We start from the raw sequence: 17,299 nt of genomic DNA on the forward strand, positions 1-17,299 counted from the left end.
TAAGATATTTTGCTTCAGACAGTCAAAGCTCTTTTTGGATTCTTCTTGACTGGAGCATAAATTGCAGAGTAGTTAAGAGAACTGGGAGGGGATCCTAAAGAGAATCTTCTGGAGAAAAGATGAACTAAGAGGAAACATTTCACTCCCACTAGATTCCCAGGAACTCTTGGCTAATTGTGAACAGCCATCCCTTGGGTCTAGACCAAGATTCCCTTCTCCCTGCAGCTTGGTTTCCTGTGTCCTGGGAATTTACCTGGGACAGAGGCTAGGAAGTTGCCTTTGCACCACTACAGTGCTTGCCTCTCCTTGGCTTGGCTTTTCCTCAGTGGGGCCATGAGCTTTCCCATCAGTGAGGGGGCGGAATTCCTCTGGAGCACGTCCATCCTCCTCTCAGCACCTGGTCTTTGTATCTGGCAAGTGACATCTGGCTCAGAGTGCTCTTTCTGCTCACTTTTCTTCGACAGTATGCTTAGCGCAGTCATCTTAAAAGAATCAATGCACAAACTTCTGTAGGCACTGGGCTTCCCAGGCTACAGGGAATTGGTGGAATGGGGGACCTGCTGCCACATCTGGGCCTGTCCCCTAACCAGTCACAGCTCCAAAGTGACCACAGTGGCCCCAGCCTAAGGTGCCTCACTTGACTGTTTCCTTGAACTAGATTTCTAGCCTTCACATTTTTGTGTCATTTAAAGTGATAAAATTGTAGATTTAAAGAACACTGTTTTTCAAAATGTCAAATGGAAAACCAAAAGAAGATGAAGCTTAATGTTTTGACCCCATGGAGAAATTTGGGGCTGATACTGCCTTTTATTTTACTTTTTTAAGTGAATAATTGATAATAGTTTCGAAGTGGCCGTTTCTTTTCACAATATTCTGTTTAAGTCCTGACGACAGTAGGGTTAACATAAAGACATATAGGGCACCTTATGCCACGGCAAAAAAATGACTGAATAAAGGTAGTATCAGAAGTGTGATTAAGCCATCCATTAACCAGAATCAGAACTAAGGCCCAGCCAGCAGAAGGAAGTGGGAAGCTCAGGGTTAAAAAATGGGCTCTGTTTTTCCCTTATTTGTATAATCCTCCTTTCTCCTTAGTTTAATGAGACCAATCTGCCCCTTCTGAAATTAAAATGTCAAAGATCCGTTTGAAATGAGCTAATGCAGAAAACTGGCTGATGCTGTGAACTGAATTCCGAGAGCTGACAGAGGCTCAAAGTCCTTGAGTTATAAGCATGGGCCAACACAACACTTTTTCAAAAATAAAATGAAATCCTTCAAGTGTAAAAGCCCAGGGTGAATTTGTGCCGGGAGAGGTTTCTGCATGATCCATTTCCTAAATTCACAAGTGGTCGCTTTTCAGACAAAGCTGCTTCCTGGCTGCTTTCTCTCCATCTTTGCACAAAAAGGGATGAAGCGTAGAGCACTTCCTGGTGGGAAGTTTGTGGGGGTGGTCATGATAAACGCACTTGCATTTCTGATTAGGCTTAGGAGGTGGGCCTTTTGTGGAATTCTATTCTTTAGCCTTCCTTGTCACAAAAGGAAATGTACAATGTCACCTCTGACAGAGTCGGTAATGACAAAAACCATAACTTACACATGGAGAGAGCTTTTAATGATTTCAAAGCATTTTCACATCTGGTTTTTCATGTGCTGCTCATACCAAAGCCTGTGAAATACATAAAGCAGGTACCCTTGCCCCCACTGTCCAGATGAGGAAACAGTCACAGAGTGCCCAGGGATTTCCTGAAGGTCACCCTGTTTGTTAGTGTAGCAGCTGAGACTAGTATGCAGGTGTTTCTAGTCCTCTGTCCCCAGCCCCTCCCCTTTCAGCATTGTGATTGTTATGGGGAACAGAAGGGAGGGTTGAGATGGGGGCAGGCAGTGGTTAATACTAAATATGGACTGAGAGCAGTTCGGGGGAATTTTCCAGCAGACCACGACCTCCGCAAGGCCTTGGCACTTATCTAACCGGCATCAAAGTCGTCATCTAGATGCTATTAACTTTCAAAGGCTGAGTCATGGATCCCCTCCTAAGAGTCCTGCTCAGAAATCATTTCTGTGAGAGTAGCCATGTGTGCGTGACAATTAGAATCATTTGTCAGGCTGCTTGTCTGATTTGTCACGTTGTCTCATGTTGTTGGAATATTGAACTCAGAGCAAATTGTTTCTGGGCTCCTCCCTAGGGTATGTGAGATGGCAAACCTCTGTTGGCCCCACGAGTAGAACTTGCTTTATTTAGATGCCTAGGTAGGCAGTAAGCCCGTGACACGCCGCTCCAGACCCCCCATGCCCAGTAAACACACGTTGTCATCATGGCATCACAGGATCTCTTTCTTCTTTCATGTCTAAGACATGGTCTATGGCCGCTCTGTGATTTCCTTTTCACACGACCATCGGATATGGTGGTGGAAACGCAGCTTGACTTGGCCCAGTGCCCACAGAACCTCTGAAGGCCCTGGCTGCCGGCCCCATAGGCACTGCATTTGGATGTAATCAAATGAATCTCCCCATTGGACTCCAAGGGTGAGGCAGACCCTGGCTCAGCTTTTGTTCTCTTCTCTTTCAGAGTCATCTCCATAAAGAACTACCACCCGAAGATAAGAATCATCACTCAGATGCTGCAGTATCACAATAAGGTAGAGTAGCAAGCCTGTCCCAAGCTCAGAGGTACAGGCGGGGTCCAAGCTCTCATGAGTATGAGGTCCAGCTGCACACTCACGTGTGTGCGTGCATGTACACACACCCCAGTGCCATCCAGAGACCTGGAGAAGGAGGAGTGATGGTGAAAACCTCCCAGGACACTTCTTCAGTCCAGACACCTTGTTTGCAGGTGGTCCCTGGAGCGAAACTGCTTCACGTAGTGACTCGTTTATTCAGGAAGCATTTGTTGGTCTCCTGGGTTCAGAAATATCAATATGCCCTTAGACTCCACTCCAACAACCTCCATTTCTGTGTGCTGCACTCATTTCTTCCATCGGTATTTAATGAATGCCTACTACTTGGTGAGCACTTGGCCTGACTCCTCCAAGCCCACATGGAAATGGTATGTGCTCAGGGATTTTGCAGTCAAGGTGAAGAGTGTCCCAGGTGAGTGAGGGCACTTTTCTCCCTGAGACCAGGTGAACTTGGGGTGGGTGGACCGTGCATGGGTGGAGAATGTGGAACACGGAGTTCTCAAACTCAAGGTGAGCATGTGCACAGTTGAATTGAGGAAAACAGCTGGCTCTCCAGAGATTAAACATAGAGGGATTTTCCTCGTGTTACAGTTTAGGGGGGATCAGAAAGAAAACCAGTGTTGGAGTCTACGCTGTTTTCCTTATGATTCCTTCTCCGTAAACCACAATCCTGTCTCTCATTCAGGGGCAGTACTCCTTTGCTTGGCTGCCAGGAGACTCCAAGGAAAACAGCTTTGGGGGAGGGAAGGTGGCGTCTCTCTGTGTTTGATGTGGAACCAGTTATGAGAAACTGGAGGCTGCTCAGTACCTGCCGCCAGGTGTCCTGTCTGGACAGAATGACTCCCTGCTGGGTTGTGAGCGAGCGTTTGTCCCATCTTATGGGCCATATTCCCTACGAAATAGGCAGTCAGGTGACCCAGAGAGGACTCCATTCTGCCAAATGTGCCAGTGCCCTGCCATTATTTCTTAATTGCTGGCAAGTACTGTCCCCTCTTGCTGTGTGGAAGCCCGTCGGAGGTACTGTGGACCGGAGCCTGCTGGCAATGACTGGGAGGCTGCCCACGGCCCACTGCCTCCCAGTGCTCCCGGGTGGTTCCCCTGCAGACTGTACTGGGCTCCAGCCAGTGGGTTGGGTGGTGGGCACCCAGGGTCACAGTGTCTTCTTTGTCTCTGGAAAACCCAGGACACTAAAGAGAAAGTGAGGATGTTGGTAATCCACCAGCACCAATCTGGAGAAGTCTTGACAGCAGCCCCTGTAGCGGACGTGAAGTTTATGAACAAGGCTGTGGCTGGTGAAAGCTCTTGAGGCTGTGAACTCTCCCTCCTTCCTCTGTGATTTGAAATTTCAGTTAGTGTGGGAGTGCCTTAAGCCATTGTTTAGATTTGGGGCTGAATTTAGATTGAATAGGAAAATGAATGTTGCATGTTTAGAAAGGGATGTCAGTTCCTTTTCTTCTCCTTCCAATGAGTGCTGATACAGCATCTTCAAGGAATTAAGGAGAATTTCAGCTCTGTGATTCTTGTCAAACTCAGAAGTAGTTCTGTGGACCTAGGGTCCAGATGCCACTGGTCAGTATTCACATGATCAGGGCAAGCTGAACGTCTTTTACAGCCTCTGCCTTGTCATTATTCAGAAACAGTGACGAACACATCAATCGACCCATGATTAATTGCTTAAAACACATTTTGTTTAGAACCACCCCAATCTATTTGGGTTTCAGAGTTAGGAAAAGTCGCTTATAAGACTTTGTTCTTGTAGTCTGTGTGAGAGTGAATGGGGCATAGTGACTTTGTCACAGGGCTCTTTTCATTTCCTTTTCCTTTTGTAGAGAAAGAACAGGAAGTCCACTGGTCATTATTTGTCATCTCATTCCTTGTAGAATTGCAAATAGGCGTTCTTCACCTTGCTTTACAATTTTGCTGGTTTTCTAAGATCCTCCTAGCTGCCTTTATAATATTACTTTTCTTCATTTCTTAGCACTTTCTCTTTACCCACAACTAGATGCCAATAGATCTCCATCCATTAAAACTTGCTTTCAAAAAAACAAAACAAAACAAACTTGCTTTCGGGAAAGAACCTGTTGCATGCATGTACACTTACATGACTGTCAGCATATTCCAGAGGATAGTTAATTCCATAATTGAATACCAACCTTAAAATAGGAAGAACTTCAATATCCCATGATCTGTTGATGGTGGTCTTCTAGGATCTAGGGATGTAGGAAAGCAGTCTTCTTTCCATATAAAACTGGTTCTGAGTTTATCATCATCATAATCTCAGACATTCGTGTCATATTTTACAGTTTTAAAAGAGCTTAGACATCCATTATCTCGTTGAACCCTCAGTTAACCGTCTGTGCATTTCAGTATCTCAGTGTCACTGCAGACCATGGGTCTAAGTTCTGTCTCAGACAGAGCATCTCTGAGGGGTATAACTCATGGTCACTTGGCAGACAGTGAACTAAGACAGAACTGCCAACTGCCACCCTCTCATTCAGTCGAGCCACAGGCTTTTGAACCAAATTGCGGTTCCTCTGGGTAGGACTTACAGAAGGACTGAGGGTCTCGAAAGTCCACCTGTTTCCCCCAGTAGAATTCAAGGAGAGAAACACTCAATCTCACCATCTCTTAACATGGAAAGGAGGCGGCACAGGGTTTTTTTCTTATTTGAGTGCAAATGGCTTAAAACTCTTGAAGGAAAGGATGGTTTATGACATCTTGGAAAAATGTCACTCCTGATGCTTTCACTATCAATGGATTTTTAAAATGTTCCCAGCAGACTCTAGAAAAAGAGATCTTTGTCTATGACCTGAAGCCAAGTCCCAGTGGGCCAATGGAGAGAGACGTTCTCTGAGCTTTCTCACTGTAAATCCTTATCCTTGAGCAGAAATGTTAAGGTGTTTGCTCTGAGATGACCTTCTTTCTTCATCATGGTGGCTTCCCCAAAGTTGCATGTGTAGTGAGAGATGGCACTGTGCCTGGAATCTGTTTGTTCTGGTTTCCAGAACAGCCTATTTTCACGTTCCTTTGATCTCAAACAGAGGAAAGCTCTGGTCCTGCCTTAGCAGGGCTGGTTCTCCAGATGAGAGAGGATTTGCCTCTAGACTCCTACATAGTAATATGCTGGCATCTCCCACTGGACCCACATTTCCCTAAAGTGAAAAAATACAGAGTCACCAGAAGCAAACGAGTTGAAATCCTGGGTCAGTCTCCTCTCTTTTTTTTTTGGCGGGGGGGGTGGCGGGAGGAGGTGAACACAGTCCTTCCAACCTTTGGCAGGTCCCTGGTGACTCCCTGCTCCACAACTGGAGAAGATATGATAGCCAAACAAGGCTGACGAGTGAAACAGATGACATTTCTGTGTAACAGCATGTCTAAGGAACTCAATACCAGATGGGTACATGAGGGACCCAAGACCTAAAATCCTACAATTGGCACACGGGGATGTGAAAGATCATCTTAAAAAGATTTTTTTATTTGTTTGAAGGTGCCATGAAGGTTACATGTTGTCTGTCTGGGGCTTGGACCACCCACATCTCCTTTCACACGTGATGATTTATTTGTTCATGACTTAGATGTAATTTATCCTCATTCTTCTCAGATGATGCTCATGCAGATGAGTGTTTTTCCACTTAGCTTGATATATTTTCTATGATGCCAGGGATATAAAGGGGAAAAATGGGCTTCTTAAGCCAGTGAAGGATAGGGAGAGAAATGGGATGGAGGGCAGGGTAATTAATGGAATTGGGATGTGATGAATTATGATGTGGGAAGGTCTCTGATACTTAGCTTGACAGAAATTCCCATCTGCTATAGCCCACACATGGGACTATTTTAACTGCTTTCATTGGGGAGGATACAGTCAGCTTTCCCAGGAGTAAACACTGCTGGATTAGGATTCACAAGATTGTTACAGAACAGGATTTTGTAAGAGGGAATTTCACAAGAGTGGTATTTCTGAAAGCCAAGCTTGGACACTGGACTTGGTCGTGGCTCCACAATGGAGTCTTCTCTTTCTAGTAGCACACCGATCGTATGTTGCCCTGAAAGTGAAGGGACTCCTCCTTTGTGCTCCTTGTGTTTGCTGATACCTGGAGAGAAATAGTCATTTCAGGGCCATAGAGTCTTGGCATTAGTAGAAGCCTAGAAAGGTCTGACTCAGTCTCCTGTGCAAAGCATAAGTCTATCTACTGAGTCTTGGAGAAATGCATACTGAGTTTTAGGGACAAAGACCTTGCAGTTTTGGAGGTAACTTTCTCCAGTTATTAGGCAAATTACATCCTTAAAAACTTCCTTTATAAAACAAGCCCAAAGCTTCTTTGTTATAATAGACACCAGTCAGTCATTCCTAATTCTGGCCCTTGGACCAAAGCAAGACAGGCCTGGTCTCTCCTGGTCACAGCAGCACCTGAGTTATGTCCAGGTAACCATCCTGCCTTCCTGGAGGTGTGGCGCTTCTTCAGGCTGAATGCTGCTGGCTCCTTAACTGTTCTTCAAAAGATGTTTGTTTAGAAACCATGTCTCGTCTTAAAGCCTGTCATTTATCTCTGGGAGTTATTCAGTTGTCAACTTCTCTTTAAATCTGACTGTTTTAATCTGACAACTGGATCAAATGCTGGGGAAGTAGCCTGACCAGTTCACAGCAGAAGAGAATATTTGTATGTCCCATGATCTGGAGACAGTTTCTGACGAACTACCGTTGGATTTTTCTGTAATCTGTCACAGATTGGCCTCTTTTGGAGATTTTTAGTTTACCCAAACACTTTTTTTTTTTCTGTCCCCTCATATCTGTTGCCAAATAAGGGCTTCTCATTTTGGATTTATATAATTGATTTTTTTAAACCTAAGTGCTGTACTTGACATTAAGGCCTTTTGAATCTTTTCTGGTTGTTTCTTTGGCCCATTTTCCAACTCTGGAGAACTTTTGAGCCTTAATTCTTTCATCTAGTGTATTATCTCTGACTCTCTGCTTCATGCCACTTAAAAATAATTGGATGATTATGCCGCTGGGTCCTCGTTTCAGGGTCTGACCTCGCTGGTGAATAGGATCAGTCCATCTGCAAGAGATTGTAACATGTCTCCACTGTGACATGCCTGATAATTTAGGGCAGTGCTTCTCAAAAAATGGTTCCTAGCTCAGCATTACCTCGAACCTGTGAGCAATGAAAATTCTCCAACCTTACCCCACCCGCAAAGAGTCAGAACCTGTGGGGGGAGAGGGTGGCAGTTTGTAAATCCTTCAGTTGATCTGGATGCCCACTCAAGCTCAGGAGTCATAGAGCGAGAGATCTGGGAAGGCAGATAAAAAAAGATATCTAAAATATACAGGCATCTGACAGTCTTAAGGTTTTTTGGAGAGCCAGTTTAGAACAACCTAGCCAGACATTCTAGTAGCACAAGTTGACGTGTCTGTCACAAGAGGAAATTCTCTCTGGACTCTGTTTGGCTCAGTGACAAACCCAAGGGGAAGACTTGGACCTGGTAGGTGCAGAAGCAGAGTTGCAGGGAGACTGAGATCTAATGCACAGAAGAGCTGAATAAAGCAGGAAACGCCAGACCCAGGCAAGGGAGAGGAAGGCGGAGTCTGGATGACCCTGAGCAGTTGGGAAATACTGCATTTCCCAGAGGAGACTTTAAACAATTGAACATTTAACAAAGTAAGGTCTCATACCTGTTTTTGTTTCCGCAGGCCCATCTGCTAAACATCCCGAGCTGGAATTGGAAAGAGGGGGATGATGCAATCTGCCTCGCAGAACTGAAGCTGGGGTTCATCGCCCAGAGCTGCCTGGCTCAAGGGCTCTCCACCATGCTCGCCAACCTCTTCTCCATGAGGTCATTCATAAAGGTAACGTCTCGTCCGATTAGAGCGCATTAGCCCCGGATTCAATTTGTCGTGGGGTTGAGTAGAGAGCACAACTTAAACTCAAAACAGATCGACGGGCTTTAACCACTCTGGTTAAGGAGAAATTCCTTGTTACAGATTTGGGCACAAGGCCAGCTTCTTTCAAAATTATGTTTTTATTTTTATTTGGCACATCCATGGCCATTAAATGATTGTTCAAAGCATGATCCTCTCTCTTTTTTTAGATAAACCACATGTTTATCTATCAACAAAGCCTCCGCTGTTAAAACAAAAATATGATTTATATACATTCCATATGGCACCAGAGCGCCTAAAGAAAAGAATTATCATTTTGCTCTTTTACATCAAGTGGCTGCTGGACCTCTCACTGTGCGGATAAATGCAGACCATGTGTTTGTGCTGAAGCCCAAACCCCAACAACATAATTCATTTATTTATTTCTGCACAATCAAGGAGGCCAGCAGGGCCGACATGCCATGGTTGTTTGCATGAAGAGTCAAGGGAGGAACTGAGTCCCAGGCCACAGGGCCCTTTACACCGTGAGATGGGCGGTCTGGATATACTCATCAGGCGGTCAGCAGTTCACCCCTAGGGTGACTGGGCAGCCTCTCCAAAGTCCCCAAAGTGGCCCCTGACCACTGGACTAACTCAGACACAGGAAGACCCAACTCTGTCCTCACATGCCAGGCCAGGAGTGTTTCTAGGACATCGGGTTGAGGACCCAGGACTCTGCTAAGTGGGCTTTGAGAGCTCTTGGTGATCCTTATCCTTGGACTGCTTAGCCTAGACAGACAAGGTAGCAAACCAGCGCAGTAAATCCTGTCTAGACTGGGCCTCCTTGATTTGGTATTGGTGGCCATTAGCTCAAGATCTAGCCTTATATTCCTCTCCCTGTTATTTGTTTATTTACATTCCGCTTCCTGAATTGTTAATGGTTGAGGTAGGAAGTGAGTCAGTCACTAAGAGATCCTGCAAAGGGGCCAGAAACTCTGAAATGGAAGGTGTGAACTCTCCAGCCTTTTGCTGCTGTTGTTGCTGCCTCCACCACCAGCAGTCGGGAGTGACCCTGGATGCAGAGACAGGGGTGGGTAGGGAGGATGGGAATGCAGGTGATGAGCTAACTCCCTGTCAGGGCTCACCCTTGGCGTCCGTAAGTTGTGTGACTTAGAATAGGATTTTCATCTCAGAACTCACCCTCTCTGCCCAACTCATTTACATCATTTAGCCAATTTATAGTTAACGTTACAGAAAAGAACAAATCATCCTGGAGTCCTTTCAATCACTTTAGTGACGGATGCCTTGACGAAAATATCCTTCACTTTACTATGTGCCCAGAGACCTCAACTCTGCAGAATCCTGGCTCAGACCCAGCTCACAAATAAGGACATTGCTTTTCTTTAAATGGCTCCTTTAATCCAGGCTGCCAGTCCCTGCCTGGATACAACTGAAGGCAGGCAAATAGAGGCAGCAGGGAGGTCTTTGTGGCTGGACCCAGAGACGAGCCTCAAAGCCATGTGTAGCCTAGTGTCTCCCAGGGCTCTTACATTCAACACAAGGAGCCCAGACCAGGATAAAGGACTGTCACCAAGCGAACTCTGGTGGTTTCTTCCAGCAGGGAATTACCCACAGGACCAGCACACATGATCTGGGGACTTTGGCTCTGCTTCCTGGTGTTGATAGAACACGGCCTTGGCAGGGCCCCACCCCACACGGGGCACTTGACATGCGTATGTTTTGATTTTGTGGTGCCTGCGTGGAAACTAGATCTGCCTGTCAAGACAATTAATAAAATAGATGTGACGCTGATCCTTCAGTGTTATTACCAGCAGGGAGAAAGAACTTCTGTCCAAATTTCCTCAAGACTCTAAAGGGCCGCACCTCTGTAGCCAAGGATGTCCCCTCCAGCCCTCGCTAATCCCACTGGCCAGTTCCTATTTAGGAAGAGCCTGCGGGAGAGGCTTCGTCGGGCCCTGGTATAACTCAGAACACATTTCCCTCCCAGGGTCATGTTATCATGTGATTTGTGTCCAGGGCCAACCCCTCCATGTTTGGAGGTAGATCTTTGAATATGGCCTTCACCTTCTGACATTCAGGTGATCTTTCTGATGGAATTTTTTAAGGCACATGACCTGTATATAACAAGTGATATGCTTTTTTTTTTCTTTTCTTTTGAAATAAGGACAATCTGAAGCACACACTCCCAATTCTGCAGGGTTGTCTTCATGCTCTTATCCTCCACATTCCAGATCCTTGTTTCTTTTAGGTCATAATAACACCATAATGATGCTCTCTTTGGCATATTTTACATATTGTCTCACATTCCAGGGGTCACAAAGCCTTATTTGGGGTGTTGGATGGAAAAGAGAATCTATACCTGGATTACTGTTTGCAGAAATGGCTTCCTTCTGCAGTGTCCCCTGGGTCCTGTGGTAGAGAGTTTATCTTCCATGGGGAGAGGCAGGCCTGTAGGGATGGAGGGATGTGGCATGAGGCTTCGGCAGGACCTGATCCCTTGAGAAAGCTTAGCATTTCTGGAAGCCGAAGGTGGAGTGTGAGCTCACCCTCTTCCTGGCCCTGGGCAGATATGACGTCTGTTCCTTCCTCCTGTGGAATCCATTGTAACCTGACCCTGCTGAAAGAAGACAGGACAAGACTGAAACAGGAATGACGTATCACAGTGACTGTCCACCAGGCTTTCGGAATGCATGAGGCCAAAAAGCCAAGCCTGACAGTGAGGGTGATAAAGTTCCATGAAAGAAAGAGGGACTGCTGATAAATGGAAGATACCAAAGAGACCCACCCCTGGGGTACCAGAAAATACAGGGGAACACCTCTTTATCCCTTCAGCAAGGGCACTTTCAAAGACATTTTGCCCTAGGGTGCCAAGTCATTGCCTCTGAAAGCCTTCCTCTGAATTGATCTAAACTTTTGGGGAATCTGTTTATATTTTTAGCTTATATCTTTGGGGTTAATGAATTCCTTAAGTTTCCTTGTGTGCATGTGTGCATGCTAAATTGCTTCAGTTGTGTCTGAGTCTTTGACACCTACGGACTGTAGCCCACCAGGCTCCTCTGTCCATGGGATTCTCTAGGCAAGAATACTGGAGTGGGTTTCCATGCCCTTCTCCAGGGGATCTTTCTGACCCAGGGATCAAGCCTGTGACTCTTGCATTGCAGACAGATTCTTTACCTCTGAGCCACTGGGGAAGGCCTTAAGTTTCCTTAAGAATTCCTAACTGCTGTTAAAGACTTATTTCTGACTATTTGTCCTTAATTTGCTCCACTTAACCTTCAAGACATGGCTTGTGTAGTTTCTCATGTGCTGGGATTTGTTGAACAAATCCCCTAACTTTATAAGTCAGTACCTTTAATGAAAGCAGCTCAGACTGGTCACTCAGGGGTCTTGTGGCTCAGCAGCTTGTTGCTTATGATGCAGGTGAAGGAGCATTTTGTCCACCAGGACCCAGTTCTCACCCTTGAATGCCTTGAAGGGGTGCAGGCAAGTACCCTGATTCCTGTGACTTGTCAATATCTATGTAATCAATCGGGCTCAGAACATCCTGTTCATTGACTGCTATCTGATCTCCTACCACCTGCCTGTCAGGTTCAAATGAGTATCTTCCTAACATCTTCTGGACCGACCAAGACAAATGAACTACTTAGCTTATCTGCTGTTGCCTCATCCATGAATAAGTGGCCACGTGTATCCTCTTCTTGGCATCCTCACTTGGATATAATTAAGATCCATTGATTTAGAAAAAAAAATTTTTTTTTAGAGATTTGCCAGGTAATATTAAACTTTGTCTTCAAAATATCTGGTTTCAAGCTGGGGCTTGACCTGCTGTCTTTGTGAATTGTGCTATTATTTTTACTAGGATTAGCTGTCCTTGGACATGCAGAATTATGTGTGTGGGTGTTGTATTTTAGAGAGTGATTAACTCTTGATATTTCTTTTCAATCCGTGCTGCCTTCGAATTTAGCACATTTAAATTGTTCTCAGGATCGCCGATGATTTTAACTCTGCTAATCTACCATTTTACACACACACACACACAGAGCCTAAAACATGGTATGTATTCCATAAGTTTATATTATTTGAATAAATCGATTATGAAATTGGAGGAATACATGATGCACTTCTTTTGTTTTCCCTGTTTGACAAGATTTGGAATTTATGGGTGAAATTTACTGAAGATTGATTACAGCACAGTCTCTTCTATCACATCGTCTATTTCTGAATACGGAAGCACTAGGGAAATCAGGCCCATGTTATTCAAGTTGTATCTTTTTAAAAAAATACATTTATTAATTTGACTTCGCCAGGTCTTAGTTGTAGCATGTGGGATCTTTAGTTGTGGCATGTGGGATCTAGTTCCCTGCTTTGAGGGTGTGGAGTCTTTTAGCTGCTGGACTGCCAGGGAAGTCCCTCAGACTGTATCTTGGCCGAGGTGGACTTTGCTGTATGTAGAAACCATTTGTCAGTATTGCCATTGTCACATTGAGATACACTGTCAGCAGTACAGAGTCCAAGTACTAATTGTAGCCAAGGGAATTGTTTTTAGTACCTTTATTTTGGGTTATATTTATGTATATATGTGTGTTTGTATGTATGCATGTATAAAAACATTATGGAAATAGAAATCAAGAATCTTTAGTAATAGCTAGACTATATTGGGTTCCAACTATGTACCAAGCCCTGTGCTAAATGCAGTATGGGCTTTGTCTCATTTAATTTTCACAAACCACCCAAACTTGGCAGTATTATCATTACCTCTGTACAGGGACAGGTTCTGTGGGTTAAGGAAAGTTTAGCATCTTGTGTGAGAATGTAAAGCTCAGAATTGGCAAACTCACGTGTCAAACCAGGAATGCTGGTTCCAAGTCCATCCTTGAGTATTTCTATAGGAAATAAGATAAACGATAAGAGGGAACCTTAGCTTTCTGTTGTTTATGTTATGGGAACTCTTGATTCAATAGAGATTCCCCAGGCACCTACCATATTCCAAGCAGTGTGCTAATAACCCTATTATCTTTATGGCTAAGAGGTACTCATAAGCTTCAAGAAGCTTCTGTTCTGACTGGGATGTCTGGGCACATGTTTGCACAGCCCTATCCTGTGGCTTTTGTTGGCCTTTGTCTCTGGTCAGCTCTATAGGGGCAGAAGTCATGGCATTAGACAGGTGAGGGGTTAACTTAGGCTTGGATGAGTCAAGGTGGGAAAATGAACAGGCTCTCAAGAAGGAAATGACATTACACATGGCCTATTCAGGAGGTGAAGCTGATTGACTTAAGTAGGTGCTTCTGGGAGATAGCAAGAAATTCTTATTGGCTGATGGGTGTGTAAGCTCTGGAAACCGGAAGTATTCATCTAGGTGAGGGAGGCATGTGAGAAGCAGAGCTCAACCCTGTGTGGATTGGGAGAGAGGTGGGTGACAGGGTTTATGAAAAGGGGCCAAGACTCCAACTGATAAGGCTGGGATCCAAGCGGCTTTCTGCTCCAGGAGGAAATCCTAATGGTGCCAGAGAAGAGGGTTCACTTGGCAAAGTAAACCTACTTGGGGTGTTAGATAGTGAGATGCAAACTGTTGCTTATTCCATACCCAAGAATGATGTCACCCTGATCACAAATGGTATAACAGTGGACTTCTACAGACATCTGTCACCAGTGGAGAGCTGCTCCTGATACACGTATATTCATTTCCTCGGTCATCTCATTTATTTTCATAAATCCTATGGATGACTCCCAGATTTATATCTCCATCCAGAACCCGACCCCAGTGTTGTTTATTTAATTGCTGCTTAACATCTTTATTTGAATGTTTCATCTCCTCTGAGACCTAACCTATCCAGAGCTGAATTCCTGTTCTTTTTCTGTAAACCTGATCTTCTCCCATTGCACTGTTGGCAAGATTATCCTTTCCATTGCTCATGCTATAGTTCTGGGATTCCCCCTTAGCTCCTTTCTTCCTCTCATGCACCATATTCAATTCAGCAAAGAATCCACTTGGTTCAACTTTCAAAATAAGCCCAGAATCTGTGCACTTCTCATTACCTCCACTTTATTATCAGATCCAAACCACCATCATCTATCTCCTAAAGTATAGATCAGCATCCTAACTGACCTCCCTGCCTTGCCTTATCCCTCTCCTATTAAGCATGAGTCAGATCCCATCACCCCTCTGCATAAATCTCTCCATGGTGTCCCATCTCATCAGAATAAAGTTATTACAAATGTCTATAGGTCCCATGAAGTCAGGTTCCTGTGGCCTCACAGACCTTGTCTCCTAAATCTCCTGCTCCTTAACATCATCCACACTCTGTTTACCTAATCTAGGAATTTTGCACTGGCTGCTTCCTCTGATGGGAATGTTCTTCCCCTAGATAGCTTCTGATTTCCCTCTATCACATCCTTCATGTCCTTGTTTAGTGTTAATTTCTCGGGGAGACCTTTTTCTAAAACATTAAAATCACATATTTAAAAAGGGATTAAAAACAAACTTTTTGTTGAAGTATAATATACAAACCGGAGTGTGCATCTGATAAATGGACAGCTTGTTAAATAGTCACAAAATTGCACTCCTGTGTAACCAGGGCCTAGATTAAGAAACCCTACATAATTAGTACCCCTAGGAACCACTGTTTTTAAGCCAGATGACAGTGTATGTGTGGGTCTGTTTTGGGGATTTCTTGGGGGAGCATTGACATCTCTGCAATGTTGAGCTCTCCTATCTATGAAGATGGTATACAAAGGGATATATATATATACATAAAGGGATGCTTTACATAATAAAGGGATGCTTTATAAATCAGCAGTTTCCCTGGCAAATGTAGGAAAAACAGGAAGAAAGTGACCAAGTTTCACAAATTTTGATGGGGCTTCTGAGGGTCCCTACCAGGAGTAGATGGCCTACTTTACATATTCTCTAGGAAGGATCTGTATGCTCTCTTAGACTTCATGGGGAGAATAAAGTTTCCATGTGAGAAAAACATCAGAATTGCATTTTTAAAATCTGCATCCCCCTTGCCTCCACACCCCATATGTCCACATCCTTGTTGACTCTCTTGGCTTTGTTTTTCTCCATGGTATTTATTGTGTATTACCTCTTTTCTCATAAACAGTGTAAGCATCCTGAAGCCTAGAGCTACTTGCTTCTCCCCAGTGCCTAGAACAGCATCTGATTCACAGTAGGTTCTCAATATATGCATTTTGAATGAATGAATGGTCTTACCAGCCTTTATTACAGATAGCTGGGTGGGGGCAGGACCAGCAGAGACTTAAAATTTGAGGTGATTATGGTGCTGAAAACTTTTCCCTCTGCTACTATATGTGGTTCCTTTGCCAAATTAAAGAGCTTTGACTCCATATATAAACTAGAAATTCAAAGCTTTATAATGCTTGGTGAGGATGCATGGAGTCTGGTTAGATTTGGTTATTAAACCATTTTGACTGCCAGAAAATCCAGTCAGTGTGTTGTTTAAATTCACAAATCAAAATAAATGCCCATGAATTGAAATGAATTTGCTGAACTTCAGTATCCCATTTGGGGCAACATCATTGTGTACCCTCTTTCCATCCTACTTTAATCTCATTAGATGAGGGGCTCTACCTGCCTCCCCCACTGCTATTGACTCTGCCCAAGATGACTAACACCCACCTGAATGCAAAACAACTTCCCTGGAAACGATTTCAAGTGAAGAGAGAATTAATCCATGAACTATTAACAAGGATTCTGTTCCCCTCTGGCCCTGGTAATTTCTAGAACATTGAATTAAAGAGTTCTCAGACCTTTACAAATTCTCAAGGCAAACATTATTAGCAAAGAGAAGCCCATACAGCATGTTAGAAGATTGCCAGAAAATGTCAATGGAATTTCTCAATAAAATAAAAATGGTTGAAACTCCCTTTCCCCATCTTCTCCCCTTCTCCCTCTTTTCTTCCCCCTAACATGATTAGAAAGTCATTTCATGTGTCTTATATGTTTGGTCAATCAAAGGCAAACGTACATGATTGATGGTGACAGGGAACACATTTAATTCATTATTCTTTACTTTGCAGCAAAATGATTTGTGTAAACTGTCTGCCTAGCATTAAAGGTAAAACAAACTTAGAAACCCCAAAATGTTATATTTTTGTCTAATATTTTCCTTTTGGTTTTATAGCTGTAATCACATATGGATTCTTTTATTTGGCTCTTGGCAAGGACTGAGCAAAGGGGAAGTAACACAGATTACATAATATGCAAAGCCCTGTGCCTGTTGAGGATGGAGCCCCAGAAACTGCAGTGGCCAGGACTCAGTGAAACCCAGGAGAAGCTGCCATTCCCCCTGGCCCTTATCAGCTGGTAGGCTATTGTCACTAACATGAAGGAAGGCCCTCTGGACCAAGCCTCTGGTACAACATCAAAACAAGCTCTTTCAGAGATTATTGGCCTTTAATTAATTGAGTCATTTCTGAGTACACTTGGGCATCTTCCTCACCTTCCCCCCACCCACTACAATTTCTAACTTTTAGGTTTTATGGGTGCTAACCACCATCACTGACTTTTCAAGCAAAAATCTCAAAATGCTGTTAAACTATTAGGAATAAAATCTCAGATTCCCTTACTAAAGCTTTTGGTTATCCCTGCCGTAAAGTGATATCAAATATAAATCTATGCCCAGAATAATGATGAGGGACCTGGACCTCTGAGATGACCATTTTACATATCTCAGGGGTGTGAAGCAAGAAACCACCACTGATTTGATAAGGGAGCTGTTTTGTC

The 17,299-nt window shown here is 44.0% G+C and overlaps 1 protein-coding gene across 13 annotated transcripts in view; it reads left to right on the forward strand.

Annotated features, from left to right (window-relative positions):
• Positions 1 to 17,299, forward strand: part of KCNMA1 (potassium calcium-activated channel subfamily M alpha 1) — a 780,456-nt gene that overhangs the window by 547,298 nt on the left and 215,859 nt on the right. For all 13 annotated transcript variants that reach the window (XM_070364783.1, XM_070364784.1, XM_070364782.1 and 10 more), the window contains exons 13-14: positions 2,567 to 2,636; positions 8,365 to 8,520. In XM_070364783.1, coding sequence (XP_070220884.1) covers positions 2,567 to 2,636; positions 8,365 to 8,520 — 226 coding nt within the window. The remainder of the gene's footprint in view (positions 1 to 2,566; positions 2,637 to 8,364; positions 8,521 to 17,299) is intronic.

This window comes from Bos mutus, chromosome 28 (assembly GCF_027580195.1).
Source record: "Bos mutus isolate GX-2022 chromosome 28, NWIPB_WYAK_1.1, whole genome shotgun sequence".
Classification (NCBI taxonomy): Eukaryota; Metazoa; Chordata; class Mammalia; order Artiodactyla; family Bovidae; genus Bos; species Bos mutus.